The 18,251-nt window shown below is 31.3% G+C and overlaps 1 protein-coding gene across 1 annotated transcript in view; it reads left to right on the top strand.

The window, feature by feature from the left end:
* Window positions 1–3,781: 3,781 nt before the first annotated feature.
* Window positions 3,782–18,251, top strand: part of LOC137932489 (voltage-dependent T-type calcium channel subunit alpha-1G-like) — a 29,844-nt gene continuing 15,374 nt past the window's right edge. The window contains exons 1-13 of the mRNA XM_068776118.1: window positions 3,782–3,878; window positions 5,276–5,409; window positions 5,616–5,713; window positions 9,412–9,583; window positions 11,572–11,848; window positions 11,928–12,020; window positions 12,273–12,505; window positions 14,231–14,345; window positions 14,994–15,092; window positions 15,841–15,991; window positions 17,517–17,710; window positions 17,782–17,965; window positions 18,031–18,241. Of these exons, the coding sequence (XP_068632219.1) occupies window positions 3,786–3,878; window positions 5,276–5,409; window positions 5,616–5,713; window positions 9,412–9,583; window positions 11,572–11,848; window positions 11,928–12,020; window positions 12,273–12,505; window positions 14,231–14,345; window positions 14,994–15,092; window positions 15,841–15,991; window positions 17,517–17,710; window positions 17,782–17,965; window positions 18,031–18,241 (2,054 nt within the window). The 5' untranslated portion in view covers window positions 3,782–3,785. The remainder of the gene's footprint in view (window positions 3,879–5,275; window positions 5,410–5,615; window positions 5,714–9,411; window positions 9,584–11,571; window positions 11,849–11,927; window positions 12,021–12,272; window positions 12,506–14,230; window positions 14,346–14,993; window positions 15,093–15,840; window positions 15,992–17,516; window positions 17,711–17,781; window positions 17,966–18,030; window positions 18,242–18,251) is intronic.

The raw sequence follows: 18,251 nt of genomic DNA on the forward strand, positions 1-18,251 counted from the left end.
TTAAGCCCACAAGTCTAAAGTTTGAAAAACCGTGCCTCGATTCCCAAACTTTTTATTTATATCCAGAACTTGTGAAAAAGTTGTTCGGTAAATATACGCCGTGCTTAGCTTTATTTTCTCGCTACGAATTACGGAACGTTACTGAGGTCGTAGGTAGGCGTGGGAATAAATTTTATGGATCATTAGACTAAATGGGAAGGTGGCTAAACAAAGTACTGAAGGTAATGTGTAAAGCCTTTAAAGGATCTAATTTCTACCAGATGGCCTTCGGGTTTAAAAATATGAAAGGTATAACTATTTCGTCACAAATTTATTTGAAATTCTATACATTAATGAAAGGTACTTTTGTTAAAAATTAAAATTTAAAAAAAAATATATTAGTCAAATATAAAAAAATATTCGTTTTAGCCTAACCCAGTCTTTGCCACTTGACTACCACAGATAAATGATTATTTAACAGTTCATAAAAAAACCAGTCAGATTAGGTTAAAGTATAATGTCATATTATTGCTAAAATTTCTACGATTTTTGTTGTGTTGGTTGTGACGTGTTTTTGTTAACTGGAACCGCGATGACTCGATATTTTCCTCCATTTATATTATAAACATCATTCTCTAGATATTCTATTTTTCTTGCATGTCCAATATCTTTGCAAATTTTTACAAGACTTCATTTTTTCAAAATCGAATCTATGCAAATTTAATATATATATAATGCAATTGATAAAATCGTTTTGTTTATGATTTTCTTAATCGTTTCCACCTGTCTAAGGCGTGGCCAGATGTCAGTCTCTGCTGTTATTTTTCTCCAGGGTTCTTTGTTTTCTGGAAGCTTTACGTCGTGCGCGCCGTGATTAATTTTGATAAATGATAATAAATAAATCAACCACATAAATAAGTACAGTACAGATCTGCAAACGTTCGTTATTTATGTTATTTATTACAGTGTCATCGCCATAAAACTCGTTTACCAGTTATAACGCTTACGAAACATTAACTTGGTATTATCTTTGCTACATTGTTGTCCTCGTACAGATCAGAACGTTCATTATTTTTTTTTCTTTCAAACATTAACAAGTGACAAAAGGAACATCATAGGCTACATTTTTATTCACACGTAGCGAAGCACATATCTTTCGAATATAAAATCAATAGACTTTTACCTATTTATAGAACAATATTATTATTAGCGATCACATGATATATACAAACGCGTTCAAAAGGTTGAATGTTTTCAAGTGTAACAGTTAATCTAAGATTTTAATGGCAATAAGCCAACATGCAAATAACTCATATTCAAGATACCATTATTATTATACAGGTTGATTAGTTATATATGTTATAGCTTTAAAGGGTTGAATGTTCATTTACTGAATGACTGTCAATTTATGTATGGTGCATCCAAAAATCAACGGATTTAAAAGTAATGGAAACGTTCAAATTACTCGACTTTGTAATACCTGTAGTTATTGTTAGCTATTACATATTTCAGAGTAATCAGTTTATACATATATAATTAAAAATAGGCGAGATATCAGCTCGGAGCTTTGAACTCCATACAGAGACGTGCCAAGAGGATTAACGGTAACAATTATTTGGTGAGCGCTAAGCTTCAGAACTTGAAGCATAAGCGAAAAGTTTCTAGTTAATCGAAGTTCTGAAGACTGCATTTTGGAGAGTGTGTGTCGGAGCTACAAGAATTAATTCACGAACTCAAAATACACAAATATATTATACTCTTGAAATTCTTAAAGTAACACTAAGCGTTTTGCGTAAAGTATATACGCATATAATTCGAAAAGCCAAGGAATGAAACAACTTGCCGGCAACGTTATTACCAGTTAGCTTTATCTAAAAACTCTTCGACTCAAGTGTAAATTGATCTTTTAAACAAATATGTATCGACGGAGACCTCATCATCGCTTAACATCATGCGAGACAGGAGTCAATTACTTTACCAATAATCAATAAAAACAGGTGTAGAAGTTTCAAAACTTTTTGCATAAAATATAACCTATCATTCTATTTATCAATATCACATAAGACGGACTTGATTTATACGCAATATCGTCGATTAAAAAAATTTTGAAGAATATCATCCAGACCGTTTGTTATTTTACTGTATTTTGTACACATTTCTTAATATCATGTTTTTTCAATACTGCACAACAAAACAAGGCTACAAATATCCATCAAACTCCGTTTCATTTTTGCGGTGTAAAGTCTCGAAACTTTTTCCGTATTTAGTCTTTGAAATTATGCAGCTCTTACGATAGTTTTGCCACCGCCTGAACCAGAGATCGATGTCGCTTAACCATTAATTGAACCGCAAGCTCAAAGCAACGAAATAAATATAAGTTTAAAACAATTTAGAAAACTCCATTAAAACTGCGTTCTACACGGTCATTTAATCTTGAAAATAACACGCGCTATTCATTTTAACTTTGCTGGCCATGTTTCAAGTAGTATTTTACTGTTCAGTAAAGCTCGTGGCTAATTTTACTACATGCGCTTCAATTACTGAATATGAATTCATTTCATTACTGACTATTCTAGAGAAGGGGCTTCTGGTTCATCTATTCGACATCGAAATCAACTTGAAACTATTGTGTAGGCAGTGATATTTAATGTTCAAATACATAACAAATAAATCGTCTATGTCACAAATAACCAATTTGCAATTTTCTCGACAATCTAGTGATTTTTAATTTTTGAGTTTCGTATGTATGAAATGTTAAAAAACATACAAATTTATTAAGATCCATCAGACATCAGACAGACAATACTTGTTTTATACTTCATAACTCGGAATATACACCAATCTTTGCCAAAATTCCAAAACTTTGATGAGAAAAAAAAAACATATCATTCCCAAATATAGTGAAAAAATGTGGAAGATATCATATTACTAAATCAAAGCATAAATCATTTTTAAACTCTGTCTAATTTTTTATTACACTAACATTATTAGCAAAAACCAGAGAATCAAATAATATATGAAATTTTAATCTTATTTCGTTTCTGTGGTTGTAAAATCTATAAAGGCCCACATTATTTCTTTTGCCCAAAACATTATCTACTTCCTTACTCACTACCAGGTCTAAAAAGTCTCTTTTAACAGAGGAGTTCAAAGGAATCCATTAAACCGTTAACAAATTTTGTACAAGTACATTATATTACATGCCTAAAGGCACACAAGCAACGATGTCATTTCGAAAAATTGTAATCTGGGGCGACAATTAAGCAGTGTTTTACATTTGTCATTATTATGGGATAATTAATACAGAAACACTCACTCACACACGATTAAGCACTTAACATTAATGTATACTAGCTGCCTCAACAGACTAATTATTTTCAACGCCTATCACTCCACCGCAAACTTTTAAAAAAGAAATAAAACGAGAGAACAATTACCAAATTCTTTTATTTGGTGTCGTAATAATTAAAAACGCTTACTACCAAAAAATCTGTCTTAAATAATTTACGCTTTTACGTTAATTAAATAGGATTTCCACTGCTCACCAACAAGTTTCCAGACGATGAGCAGCAGCGTCCTCTTTGTACCATAATACCACACTGCGCTCGCTAACTCGCCTGCTAAACGTGGCGATTATGATATATCCCCTAAAGATATCTTTTGTGGGAGGCCGAACGACGACAGTTTCTGCTTTATTATGATAATCTGTTATAAGAATCACCTTACTCTGTAGTAATAATTTATTTATCAAATATTTCACTGCTATTTTTCTTGACTCAATCAACACATGGTTCGAGCGAATATCAATGCTGGTGATATTGTTTAACTGCGTGACACTGGGGATGTACCAGCCATGCGTGGACGATCAGTGTGTCACCAACCGATGCAAAATATTACAGGTAATTCTTTCATAATCATTTTAGTTATAATTAGTATTTATTTATTCAATGTAATTTTATGTTATTACAAAGTAGTTGATCTTCAAAACTACTCGCACAATAAACATTATATATTTTATTGCTTCATATGCAGTAAACCAATCACTGGTTGTAGGTGTGAAAGTTTTAAAAGTGTAAACGTTCAGCTCATTTACTATCAATCAATGCATGATTTAATTGAAATTTAATGCATAAATCATTAATAACGTAATAGTAACGTAGTGAGAAAAATATTTTTTAAAAATTCACAATAATAAACATTAATATATAGTAATATTAAAATATATTATTGTGTAATTTCTGTCTCTGCAGACATTGTACTGCCTGTAGTTATGAGCTTCTCACATGTCAATTGAAAAAGTAAATTAATGAAACATATATCAGTGTGATTACTTTATAAGGAGTGATCGGAAGTACATATAAAAAGCTTTAAAGGTTTTTGCTGACAAAGAAGCTGTTATATATTCATCGATTTAAAGCTTCAACACTGATAAACAATCACCTTGTAAATAAATCGACGCTGGATGCAGGCCGTTTTCAATTGGTCTTATTGGTCACAATCTAGATACTCATAAATATTATCTAACTTGTTAAACGTATATTTTTTAATCTTAGGAAATTTATTTCTAATCGAATTAGTTTTAATGAGCATAGATAATTTATTTAGGAGGAATAAAACATGTTTCTAAGAGATCTGTGACCTTAATATTAAATATCAATAATCAAATATTATTAACTCTTGGCACATAAAATATACTCTAGTATATGGATCTGGTAAAATAAATACCACAGATATTAAATAATATGGTATAAATATTGAATAAATACTCTAACATTGGTAATAATTTTTATAGTAAAATTTTTGATGCAACTTACCATGAATGAATCGATACGAACATCGGCACTATGGCGCTAATGGTTTGTCAACATGTTTGATGAATTTTATTACATGAGTTCCACAAATATTTATTCAAGATATTCATGTTTATTTTGTCTGTACATTATGATCAGGTCACAGAAAAAAATAGTAAATACCATATACCATTTTAATTACAGTTTTTAGAATTTTATAATAATTTTACAGGTATAAACACTTAAAGGTACATTTTTTTTTGCTTAGTTGTAAAATATAAACCATAGATCATCATCATCATCATCATTTTAGCTGAAGGATATCTACTACTAGACATGGGTCTCTTCTATACATTTCCAATTTGACCGGGTAGAAACAGCCTGCATGCTACGTTTTAACCTAACCACCATACAAAGTCGTTTCTACACCTTATGGGAGGTCGCCCTACGGTGGCAGAAAAACTTATACTAATTAAAAATAACAATATTTTCATTATTTGTTTTAGGTCTTCGACGACATCATATTTGCGTTTTTCACTCTAGAAATGACAATTAAAATGGTAGCGATGGGAGTTTACGGTCACGGAACGTACTTGGCCGACTCCTGGAATAGACTAGACTTCTTCATTGTGATGGCGGGGTAAGTTAAAATCTTTAGTATATAGGCAAGCGAATATAATTTTTTTTATAAATCTAAAATGGTTACCAGGCCTAATAGGCCGCATAATCTATTAATATACTTACAAGTTTGCGTCACACGGGAATTAAAGTTTTAACATCCAGCGCACCAGCACTAAAATATTTTGTTTCCTTTACCGCTTTTAATAATATTTTTCTTTCAAACAGGGCTGTAGAATATACATTAAATGTTGAAAACATTAACTTTTCTGCAATAAGAACAATTCGAGTACTACGACCTCTCAGAGCCATCAATCGGATACCGAGTAAGTATGCATTCCGTCTGTTTTATATCACATCAGTAACGTAAACAAAAACGTATACGTAAAACATTAAGACAATTTTTAAAACTAGTGCACATTTAACACAGAAGTGCACATGTTTATTTAATAAGGACAAAACTATTATCATTGAATCTATAAGCTAAACGAAAAGTAGAAACTTAAAAACAATATAAAGGCGAGACAAATAGTAAATAAACAATAGGAAGTACATAATAGCTAAGAGACGGAATCAATGACAAAGTTATATCAATTTATTATTAATAAAATTTCTTGTTATTTCTTATAAAGAAAAAAATAAAAAAATTGTGATTTTTTTTTTCAATTTTATTTATTTCCTTGTCATTTATCTTTATATTTGTTTGAATACCGGTTGCCTAGTGTTAACATTGTCACTTCAAGTCGCGATTGCAGAAATTTTTTCGGTCGATACATAATTTTAATACTGTTCACACACGATGAAGGAAAATACAATCAGAAAATCAATATATCTTAGGACCAAAAATTCATCGACCGTATCCGCAAAACACCCGCGTGCCTGTAATGTTTGCTCTTTCTTTAAGACAAATCTTGTTTCTAACCAGTGACAATATTATGAGGCTTATACAAAAACTAATATTACACCTATAAATAATTATAAATGTAAAATCTTTATAAGGCCATTTGCTGTCAATCAATGTATAATTGATTGAGAAAAAACATATTTTCTCAATTTTAGAAATAGCAAATGACTGTTATTACTTAAGACTGTAGTCTTACCTAATAACAACTATGAATATAATAATATAAATATAAAATTAGTATTTCTAGATAAAATAAAATTAAACCATAATAAGAATATAACATTGTAACATCTCATCTAATGTAAGAGTTGTGTTTAAACGACTTTACAAAACTTCACATCGCAACAGGTTCAGTTTATAAAAGTTTTCAGACAGCGTATAATTTACAGCGATTTTTGGTTTAAACCTACTTTGTTAAGAGTCTAATTAGTAACGTAATAAATAATTACATCAAGGCACCATTGCTATATAAGTTTTAAATCCGGCAAAAAAGTAAACGAGGTTGATTGTATTTTGGAATATATTCGTTTCAGCCCACAAGACATAGACCCTGCACATAGATATCTATGGAGATATATACTATAATCGCTACTCTTGGCAGGTTGGCGATTGCGGTATTGTACAATTTTAGGCAAAGGACGCTGTGGCCCATCCTCTGAAAATTATTTGTGAGCAGTGGAAATCCTATATAATTATGTACAAGTCTCAATTCTCTACGTGGGCAACCACTATTCATTTGAATATATTATTGTAATATTATAAATATTAGAGCAGAAATAAGAAAGAACAATTAAGAATTAATAATACTATAAAAAGATAAGTAGTATAGTAGAATAAAAATAATAATAATGTAGAGTGTGAAAATAAAAGTAAAAAAATTAAGGGCAAGGCACAAAACAGACGTTGAAAGAGCAAACAAATCAAAGGACAGTCTCTATGCCAGTGATAAAGACAAATAAAAAAGATTAGAAATAAGGTTCTCGAGTGTGACCACGACGACATAGATGCGGGCAGCATGGCCGGTCATCGTGGCGATCTTTGTGGGGCGCATATGTTACGCACAATATATAATATAAAAAGAAGTGTTATATATTTTTCTTTTTTTGGCATAGGTCGCCTTCAACTTCTTCCATTGGTTTTTGTTTCTCGTTGTATAAGCAGTTAACATCGAACAACTTTCAGATTTTTGGTCTAAAGACCCTCCGGTTTCCATACAATATTTTTCTTCAACGTTTTTTATCATTGGTGAATTTGTTTATTTCATTTTTGTTATTTAACATCAAGATAGTAGGAACAGAAAAAAGAGATTATATCCAATATGCAAGAAAAAGTACAATCGACGGTCTTATCCAAACGCAAAAATATTGAATAAAAATGTAATCCACACGGAATTGCCGAGAATCAAACTTAGGATCTACGATAGTCACCACTAGGCAAGTCTTGCTTTATAAATATCTATTAGTGTCTATGATATAATAAACATATAATAAAGGTGAATTTTTGTTGTTAAAAACTCATGCCAGTGGAGTACTTATAGAAATTAACCCCGAGCGAGAATTGAGAGCGGGCGTGGGATGAGATCGATCGGCAAGCAACAAGTAAACCCGGCCGCAGCCTCCGGCAAACACTCCTGCCTCTCCGCGACATTATGAGGAAATTGATTCAAGAGTTTGAATTTTAACTCGAAATGGTCTATACGTACCTAATTAAAAATGTTACGTAAATACTTCAAACATCTATAATTAATATTCGTTGGATGTATAATATCTTGAGAAAATTATTCCCTGGAAGCAATTAACAATTTATAAAGGAATTGATATTTCAAACCATAAAATATTTGTACTATATGGCCAAAGGCGGCATAGGTATATTAGAGAGGTTATAGAAGGATTGGAACATTTTAAAAATAAACAAACAGAAACTCGTGCAGACTTCGGATTCTCTTTTTTCATCTATGAAACCGAAACATGAACACTTTGATGTAATAACCATAGATGTGTGGATTTGAGGAGAATCCTCTACATCCCAAAAGCGCAGCGTGTTCCCTGGACACCGAAACGACGAGGCTTTTATCAATTGGTCTACAAAGAGTCCTTGAGTATTTTGGTCACATTAAAAATATGGATCGAGCTTCGATAAGCATATCGTTACAGGCGAGCTAGAAGGGAAAAGATCACGGGAGAAAAACCCAATAAGCTGAATGACCCTCAACAATGAGAATTACGACGCGAGCTACCACTGTACGAAAAAAATATCTAGATTAAAAAATATCCACAAAAAATATTTTTCAATTTATATGCGATCGATGTTTCAACACTAAAGAAAACATTCGAATATCCATTTTAAATTTCCCCCGTTCCAATATTAAACATGGCATTTGTACAAAAGAAAGCTGCGCTCAAAAGTTTTGTGTGGGTACCGACTGGAACGTAAATAACAGGGAAAATGCAACCACCACAAATTAAATTGCTACACGCCTTGTGGTTGGACACACATCTGTACTTGTTTCACGTTTTACTATTTGTGATATTATTATCCAGATATTTCAACGTCTTTTAAATATTAATCTTAATACATATATAATCTTAGTTTAAAGGTTTCATTCTTTTTATTACATATAACCATGTTACGCCTTACATTGCTGTGCTAAGACATTACATATTATCATCAATTTTTGTCGACTTTACAAATAATGTCACAAGATATGTCGTTAGGTCAACAATTTCCCTTACTCTCCAAAAATATGTAATTTATTTGTCAATGCTTTTAAGCGCGTTGTTATTTACGGCTTCGAAACTAAACCTACATATATTTGAACTTTAGCTACTAGTTACTTAGTTCTGGAATACATATGCACAGCGTATATCATTTCAGCAGCAAAACGTCCACTGTTAGACGTTAGCTTTTCCTATAGATTTTTAACAGGACTTGTTGGAAGCAGCTTGCATCTAGCGTCTTCCAACGACCTTAGCACAGTTGTCTATAGACCTTGTGACATTCTATGCTGCACCTGCCGGTCCGTAGTCTGTGGTCCAAAGCCGTAAGGCACCAACTGCCATGTGTTCTGCATCCTAAATATGAATAAATACAACATTTAGTTAAACAACATTTTGATTTCAGGTATGCGAATCCTGGTGATGTTACTTTTAGATACATTACCAATGCTCGGTAATGTCTTGCTTCTTTGTTTTTTCGTTTTCTTCATATTCGGCATCGTCGGCGTCCAGTTATGGGCGGGAATACTGAGGCAACGCTGCGAGCTTGTCCTTCCCCCAAATGTTCTACGACCAAAGTGAGTAATCACACATTTGAAATAATTAGGACAGAAATCGAAAATGTCCCGTAAAAATCCTAATGTTAATAAAAATTAATATTAAGGTAACATAATATTTGAATGTGTTGAAGGTTTTAATCACTGTTCCATGTCGTCATTAACTCGAAAGCTCGTTTTAGAGGCACGTTCCATTACTAAAGTTGACTGCATGCAATATTTAACGCTTATGTATTCAAAGAGCACACACACTGCTCCACGTCATTTATGTCGTTGTACATTATTTTTATTGTTTCTAACAAATTACTATTGCGCATGTTGGAATTAAAACTCACATACTTTATTAACTAAACACACTTAAATATTGCATACTGTCAAGGAGTACATTCTATATATGTATTAAACAAAACACACACATATAAAAAAACTTTTTGTAGCGAAATGCATGTATATTATACAAGTGTATTTGCTAAGTACAATGTTTTTGAAACAAACATCTTTGTTATAATATCATATAGAAGTAGATATCATTGTAGGAAACAAGCGATACATTTGCGGAATAGATCAACCGACATATTGATAATTTAACTAAATTTAAATGAGGTGATATCAATATAAAAACAATCACACTTTTATATATGATCTAATAGAACAGATGCCTTAGTTTTTGTAGGACCATAACACCCATCACCACATCCTCAATTTATGTTCCAGAGACCTGTCAGATTGGTACAGAGTGCGCGTCAGAGTAAACTCGTAAGGAATTAGGATAAAAATTAAGTGTTTCTGTAAAAATATTGAAATTTGTTGTCACGTGTACCTTCACACATCTGCCGTCCAGATGTGCTACAATGTCTGCTTATCTACCACGAATTGGCAGTTTTATTCCGAGATTTAGGCTTCAAAAAACAGATTTAACATTTTTTACTCAACACAAACATTCGTGTTAAGAACTGCCAGTTTGTATCATATCACTCAAAGCCTTTGAGTAGCTCTGTCAATATATAATTTATATTTTATTCATTTTAAATTTATCTATACACCGATTTACTTTGTAAATACAATAAACCTTGTAAACTAATTAGGTAAAAATCACAAATTATAAATGATTAATGAAGAGAATAATTTAGTAAACCACCGTACACTTTCTTCCGACAGAATGCAAACTCTATGCAAACTCACACAAGTGAACAATTTATCTAACACATTAATTAAAATTTATCGTCTATGTTATGTTTCATATGGCCATGGCTAATTTTTTTTTTTTTTGCTTACTGTAACATTAATAAACTAAAATGAAATTTTCGGTGAAGACTAATAAATTTCTAAGTTAAGGATAGATATTAATATATACCATATGAAAGACTAGCTAATACTCTTTAATTCTTAATAAAGTAAATTTTAATCATAGCTTGTAGTAAATGTGCTATGCTAAAACAATCTAGTCAAGGCATTTCTCAATAAGATCTTGTGGTGTCTTGTCAGACTTCTCTCTCACATACATTGACTCTATATTATTTTAATTAGTACTGCAAATTACTTTAAAACAAACTTTTAATCTTAAAACTTAATGATTTTTTTTAATTTGCATGATACGATGCATGATATCTGCGAAAGCATGTTTGTCCCTTTAATTACTGTAAATCATTACAGCTTAATGTCCGGCTTTGTAGAATACAATCAATTTAATTGTGGCCTGATCAGTATAGAAACATTTTTCATTACATAATGAATTTCTTATGTACAAAAAACAATAACAATAATGCTTTTAACCAGTAAACGCAATTGAAACAATTTTCGTTATTAAATAAGCAACAATGTTTTATTTACAAAAAGAAATCTTACACAATCGCAAATTAATTATGACATTTTATTGCTATTTAATTTACTAGGTTATAAAATTCGTCAATATAATATTATTAAATTTTGACGGAAACATCAGGCTGCCTTTAAATGTATTTCTGGAATTATTTATTCAAAATAAACTAAGACAAACAATTTGTACACAGCATATCGTTCCACTACGAGTTTTCCAAAGAATTGGATTACATTTGCACTACGCCTGAAGATAGCGGGATGCATCAATGCGGTAACTTTCCACCGTATCGCTACGGACCTCTCGTTTGTAACGAAACGGCAAGACCGTTTTCATATAACAGACCAACAAACACCTCGTGCGTGAACTGGAATCAATACTACACTAATTGTACGGAAAGAGGATCAAACCCGTTCCAGGGCACGATCTCTTTTGACAATATTGGACTGGCATGGGTGGCTATATTCTTGGTAAATTTCACAAAAGATATACAAACTTTTGTATGTGGAACCTAGTTGAAAAAAAATTTAAAACACATTTCATTTACAGGTCATATCATTAGAAGGATGGACGGACATAATGTATTACGTACAAGACGCTCATAGTTTCTGGGACTGGATATATTTTGTGTTACTGATTGTGGTAAAGTATTGCTATTTTACGGTCTTATCTATAATGAAACATTTTTAGTATTGTAAGGTCTCATCCATAATAAAACTGTTTTTCGTAACATACACAGTAATACATTTTCAGTATTACAGTAATAATCAAACATTTTTAGTATTATACGGTGGTTTTTTCATAATCACTTTTTAAAGATTTTCATCCATAATCATACAATTTTGAAATCTATCTACAACCAAAATGAAACAATACAAAATGTTTATCTTTCAGATTGGCTCATTTTTCATGATTAATCTCTGCCTTGTCGTAATAGCGACACAATTCAGTGAAACAAAGAAACGCGAAATGGAAAGAATGCGCGCTGAAAGAGCTCGTTTTACATCTTCTTCTACTTTAGCTTCATCCACTAACAACAGTGAGCCTGCCACATGCTACGCAGAAATAGTTAAATATGTCGCCCACTTGTGGAGAAGATTTAAGAGGAGAATGGCTAAAAAAATTAGGTCAGACACTCTATATATTCATAAATTTTCATAAAACTAAAACAAGAATTAAAAACAAATTTATGTCACTTAGGTATGAAAAAATCTATTATAGGAACTCTAATGCTCTTCAATTAATACTATCAGAAGATATATGTATATGCGCATGTAGCAAAAGTTAAGATGGTAAAAGTGCACATACCCGTGCCCTTTTCCCATACTGCTAGAGAATACTTTTAAGTAGTGATAGCCCAGCGCTAAAGAACGGTATCTTGCAATTATAGGTCGCGGGTTCGATTCCCGGGATACATTCTAATATAATTCACACTTTGTGCATTAATTATGTAGGATTGCCACTGCTAACTAACAAGATTCCAGAAAATGGACAGCAGCGCCCTTTGCGTATTATAATACAATACTGCGATCAGATAAAGTATATTTTGTACATAAAAGATTGACTACAGTTTCAGTTCTAGAATATATTGACCAGCAATTCTGTTTTCATATTAAAAGGAAACGGCGAATAGTTTTATTTTAACTAATAGTAGTTAGTAGTAGGTAATATAATGAGGATATTATGTTGCATATTATATATATATTGTTGGATATTATATTGCTGCAGACGTTACATTATTTATTATGCATAGATTAGTAATATGTTCAATCAAATGTCTATTAAGTTTAAATTTCAAATACTAGCCAAATGTTTAACCACCAATGGTGAATATAAAAATTTTTGCATCCTTTTAAAAATAAAAATATATTATTTTTCCATCCCATTTATAAAAAAAACTAATAATTACACACACACGATTTCAAATTAAATCTAAGTAACGCTGGAATTCTTGTATATAAAATTATGACAAAATGTTCACTATTAAAATCGAGTAAGACAGAACAAAGATAAAAACTGTACTAAATAAACATTGAATACTGATGGCTTATAGACAAATATCGAAATTTTTTTTAAAAAATAAGGCTACAAACATCGCGTATTATCTTGCATGTTGACAAGAAAAATACCGTAGAAACAAAAAAAGAATTTTAAATCAAAGAAAGTCCGGACAAACAATGTTTCATGTATTTATTATATTACTATAGCTAACAAAAGGTAAACAGGCGTTTCTCGAAATTAAAAAAAAAAACGTTTAATCATTTATGGCTTTGTTTTGTGTCTGTTAGGCTAAAACTGAAATTGTTTATTTCTTTTGTCAAATGTCAATTAGAGATTAGAGATCTCTCGTACCCCTGTCTTGTTTTGGGACAGTGTTGATTTTTTCGCATTCTTTTTTATTTTTTTGCTCTTCTGTCATTCCTCTTAAGACCTATCTTTCCTCTTCTTTCATTCTAGAATCATCTTTCATTCTTTACCATATCAATTTTCGTTCATTCATCGCCTCACTTCCTTCGCTTCGTTCCTCAAAAATCACAGAATTATCACATTTGTATATTTGTTTATGCTTTTTTACATCTTTATCCTCCCTGTAATTCGCTTTTTATTACTATTTATCACAAATCACCATTTATTTTTATATTTTATTTTATTAACATTTAATTCTAATTCTATCTCCTGTTTACTGGTCTCCTAGATTGACATATATTCAAACACGTGCAAACCACAAAAATATAAAATTATTGAAGTGACTGAAACCGGTCTCTACCATTAATTTAGGCCTTTGTACTGAGTATATGTAACACAGTATAAATGATAAAATATTATTGAAATATAAAATACTTATTTTCTAGAGTTTATCGATATCAAAAAGCCCAGATACGTTGGAGGCAAAGTCGCGAGACTCTTCAATTACCCGCAAATAAACCGAAGCAACATCATCCTTGTTGTCCCCGGACACATCCACAGGTAATATAATTTTACAATAATATTTTTTTTCAATTTCAATTCAATGTATAAACAATATACCTTATTCTAAATGAGATTATATAATGAAATGAATGAACATGACTCATCTATCGTAGAAATAGTCGATTAACTTTTTAATTATCAGGTTATGACAATTGTTATTTGAAGAGACTTACCGTGCCATATTTTCGCAGATTTTTATTATAATAATAATTTATTAATCTTTGAAAAAATTTTCTCTCTCGTTTTTTGAAAATAATATTATTATCTGTTATTATTATCATTGTGCGTCTTCGTTACGTATTATTAATACCAAGTTTTTTGCTGCCAAAAGTGAGAATTCCAAATTTAAAGTCAATAATTAAATTATTACATTGATATCAACTCCTATTTCTTTCATCCAATCATTATCCAATTTCAATCAGTCGTAATGTATACATAAATAGTTTTTTTTTTAATAAACACAGAGAAAATATTTTAAATTATGGTCATATTGTTTTTTATTTACAAAATTTAAAAGTAGAAATTTTTTTGATTGATAAGTAGTTTTATGAATTAAAAAATATACTTTAATTAATGATAAAATATTCGGCAACAAAAAATGTCGTTTTAATGTAAAGAAACATATTATATTTGGATTTGTGGTAGGGGAATGGAGGGAAGATGGGGGTCGAGGAGGCGGGCGACGAACCCCTGAGTAGACCTAGCCTGTTGCGCGTACCCTCGCTCTCAGCCGCCGATCTTGAGGTAACTTTATTTGCAAAACATGTTCTCTTGCAAATTTTCTTAGAAAATCTTATTTCCTTTCAGAAATATGAGCCAATTTTCGAAACCACTTACAAACATTGAAATCTGAAGCTTGCTTTTAAACCGTTTTTTTATGTAAATTAATTGTAATGTAAAAATGTGCCAAAGAAATATTTAAAATAAAATTTCAAACCACGAACACCATTTCAACCGAAAGACACTCAATGCTGGATATAAGATTTCCAATGGGACTGATTAAAAGCGGCCTGCGTCCAGCAATCTTAACGGGATCGTTTGTCTACCTTGTAATCTGATGTTCTACGTCACCCTTGTCAATTCGTAACCTCCACTCTAGAACATGAAGGCCCCAGCGGCCGTCTATTCTACGCGCTATGCGGTTAGTCCTCTACCACATCAACTTGTCAATTCACTGGACTATGTCGGTTACGTTAGTTCGTATACGAATCTTCTCATTATTAATTATATCTCTTAATTCAGAGGACAGCTGTCAAAATTTTTTAGTTTTAATCTTGTAAAGATATTCGACTTAAATCTATCAACATTACAAAAGTAACTATTTCAAGGCCGTGTGCATTTGAAAGACGTATATTATGATATGATTACACATATGATATGTTTTCATCTAATTAAATTAATAATAAAATTTCGGATATGAAAATAAAATGTCATTAAAAAAAATGGAAACTGTTGTTAAATTTTGGATAACGCCTTTTCTAATTTTACACAGAATGCTTCAAACTTATCCCTACTCTCGCCGCCGTCTCTTGCTAGACGACGTTCATCAGTTATGTTCAGCGACACGGTATTGTTACATACCCCCACCACTCCAGGGGCGCACCCACATAACGTGTGCTCTTCAGAGAAAATGACACAAACAGGTAAAATAAAAAAAAATTAAATGTACAATATTAAAATTTTATTATTTTCAGTCTTGTGAAATTCACGGTATTTCTTCTATTTATTTAATGTTCCTTCTATTTAATTAATGTTTAAAGGTAAATAAATATTTACACATAAAATTTTTGGTTTTAAAAAACGAGTACAATTAAATTTATAATTTATTTTTCTCGTAATTCGATCTTACGCATATTATTAAAAGGTATAATATAGTTTCTCTGTCCCATATTAATCTAATAAAATAAAATTATACTTAAATCTCCCACAATGGATCTGGAATCATGGTTCATTACAACTTTTTTATTAAAAGACGACAATAATGCAACATTTTATTTGAATGTGGCCGAGTTTATACTTCAAAGATAATTCTGTTGTAAACGGAAATGGTAAAGGATAACTTAGTGATATAACACAGGGCGGTTATAGGTGTAAAGCCATAAATGGAAAATTGTATATTTGCTTTCAACATGTGTATGGTGTTTTATCGAAAAATGAATGGTTTTAGAAAAATAAATAATTTAATGATGATATGGTAAAAAAAAACTTTTTAAACATTCGGATTACTATTTAATAAAATTTGTTATAATTTACTTCATGTCTCTGCAGGCTGCACTGCTAGAATTTATTCGCCTGTGGCATTCCAGCAGAAAAATTAATGTAACATTTTAAGGACTGGTTGCATTATACTGGATGGTAGGAAATAGGTGTAAAATCTTTAAAGATTTTTGCTGACAAGCAGGCTATATATTCGCTCCTCTAAACAACCAATCATATATGTAGGATATAATACATACATACCAGACATTACAAACAATATTTTTAGGTTACGAATAATAATATGTTAAAAGTGTTCTGAAATTCTTGTAGTATGTTACTATATACACAAATAATTAACACTTAAAATAAATATTTGTAGATTCATTGTGCCAACGTGACTGGCTTAAGAGCCAAAGCGGTGAGTCTAGAGATGTTTTAGATCTAGACGAACTATTAGTCGGGCATGTGCAAAATAACTCTTTATTCCTTCTACAAATTAGAAATAGAATTACAATAACAAAATTATATATTTAGAGTTAAAATTTAATTCTTATTATCAAAAAAACATAGACGAATACCTCATAGATTTTTTAATTTTCCTTATTGATGTGTATATAAGTTTTTTTTGTTTATATAAATTATGAATGTATATGTGATAATGAAGAGTGAATCACTCGTTCCGTCGTAGTGAACATTATAAGGGCCCAAGTCAAGGTTCCTGATGGAGCCCTTGAGCTTACTTTAAAATTTGACCAAAGGTTTAGTCTAAGTGCCTTTAGCGATTTTTCACCTCAAAGTAGGAGAAAGTATAAATGTCAACAAGCTAATAAAATTTGTCTACCAAAGTAAAGAATATTATATAAGGTTACAACTGTTTCAAAATGGCTTACATGAATACTTTCTTGGTAGAATTTTAATGCAAATCCCTTTAGCAGCACGTACTGTAGTGTTTTTAATTTGGTAATGTAGAGTTCGACCTACCCGCAAGTGACGTGGACGATCGTGCAGCCGCAGGTGGCACGATGTCTTGTCAAGAACTGTTGGCGCTGTCAGGTGCCTTATCAGCTGCATTACCAACCGGACAAGTCGCTTTAGACTCATTCTTCGAAGAATTGACAAAAGGCATCAGTAAAAGAGCTGGCGATGAAAAGCCAGATACGAAGGTAATTGTCCAACTCATAACCACAAGGTTGTAACTCTTTATTAGAAAATACAGCAATAAAAACATTTACAGATTGTTGAAATAGAAGATTTTTCGTGTTGTGCCGACCTTATAGCTGCAGAGGCAGCGGCGAAAGAAAAAAAGAAAAGTCGCTTATGCAACGCATGTACATTGTTCTGGAAAAGAATATCAAAATTCCTTCTCTTGTTAAGAAAACATATTAAAACTATCGTTAACCACAAATACTTTCAACAAGGTTTGTATGTTTAATTTTTTATATGTAATATTGAAAAACATGTATTAATATGTCTTTGTGACTAGGTATTCTACTTGCAATACTTATAAACACACTTTCGATGGGTATCGAATATCACAACCAACCAGAAGAACTTACGGTCATTGTGGAAATTAGCAACGTGGTTTTTTCAGCTGTCTTTGCTATAGAAATGGTTCTAAAAATTATCGCAGAAGGACCGTTTAAGTACATATCAAATGGATTTAACGTTTTTGATGGTGTTATAGTTATATTGAGGTAAGTAATA

Source organism: Battus philenor, unplaced genomic scaffold (genome assembly GCF_028537555.1).
Source record: "Battus philenor isolate CCGP_79_NKW_IND1 unplaced genomic scaffold, ilBatPhil1.0.hap1 SCAF_9, whole genome shotgun sequence".
NCBI lineage: Eukaryota > Metazoa > Arthropoda > Insecta > Lepidoptera > Papilionidae > Battus > Battus philenor.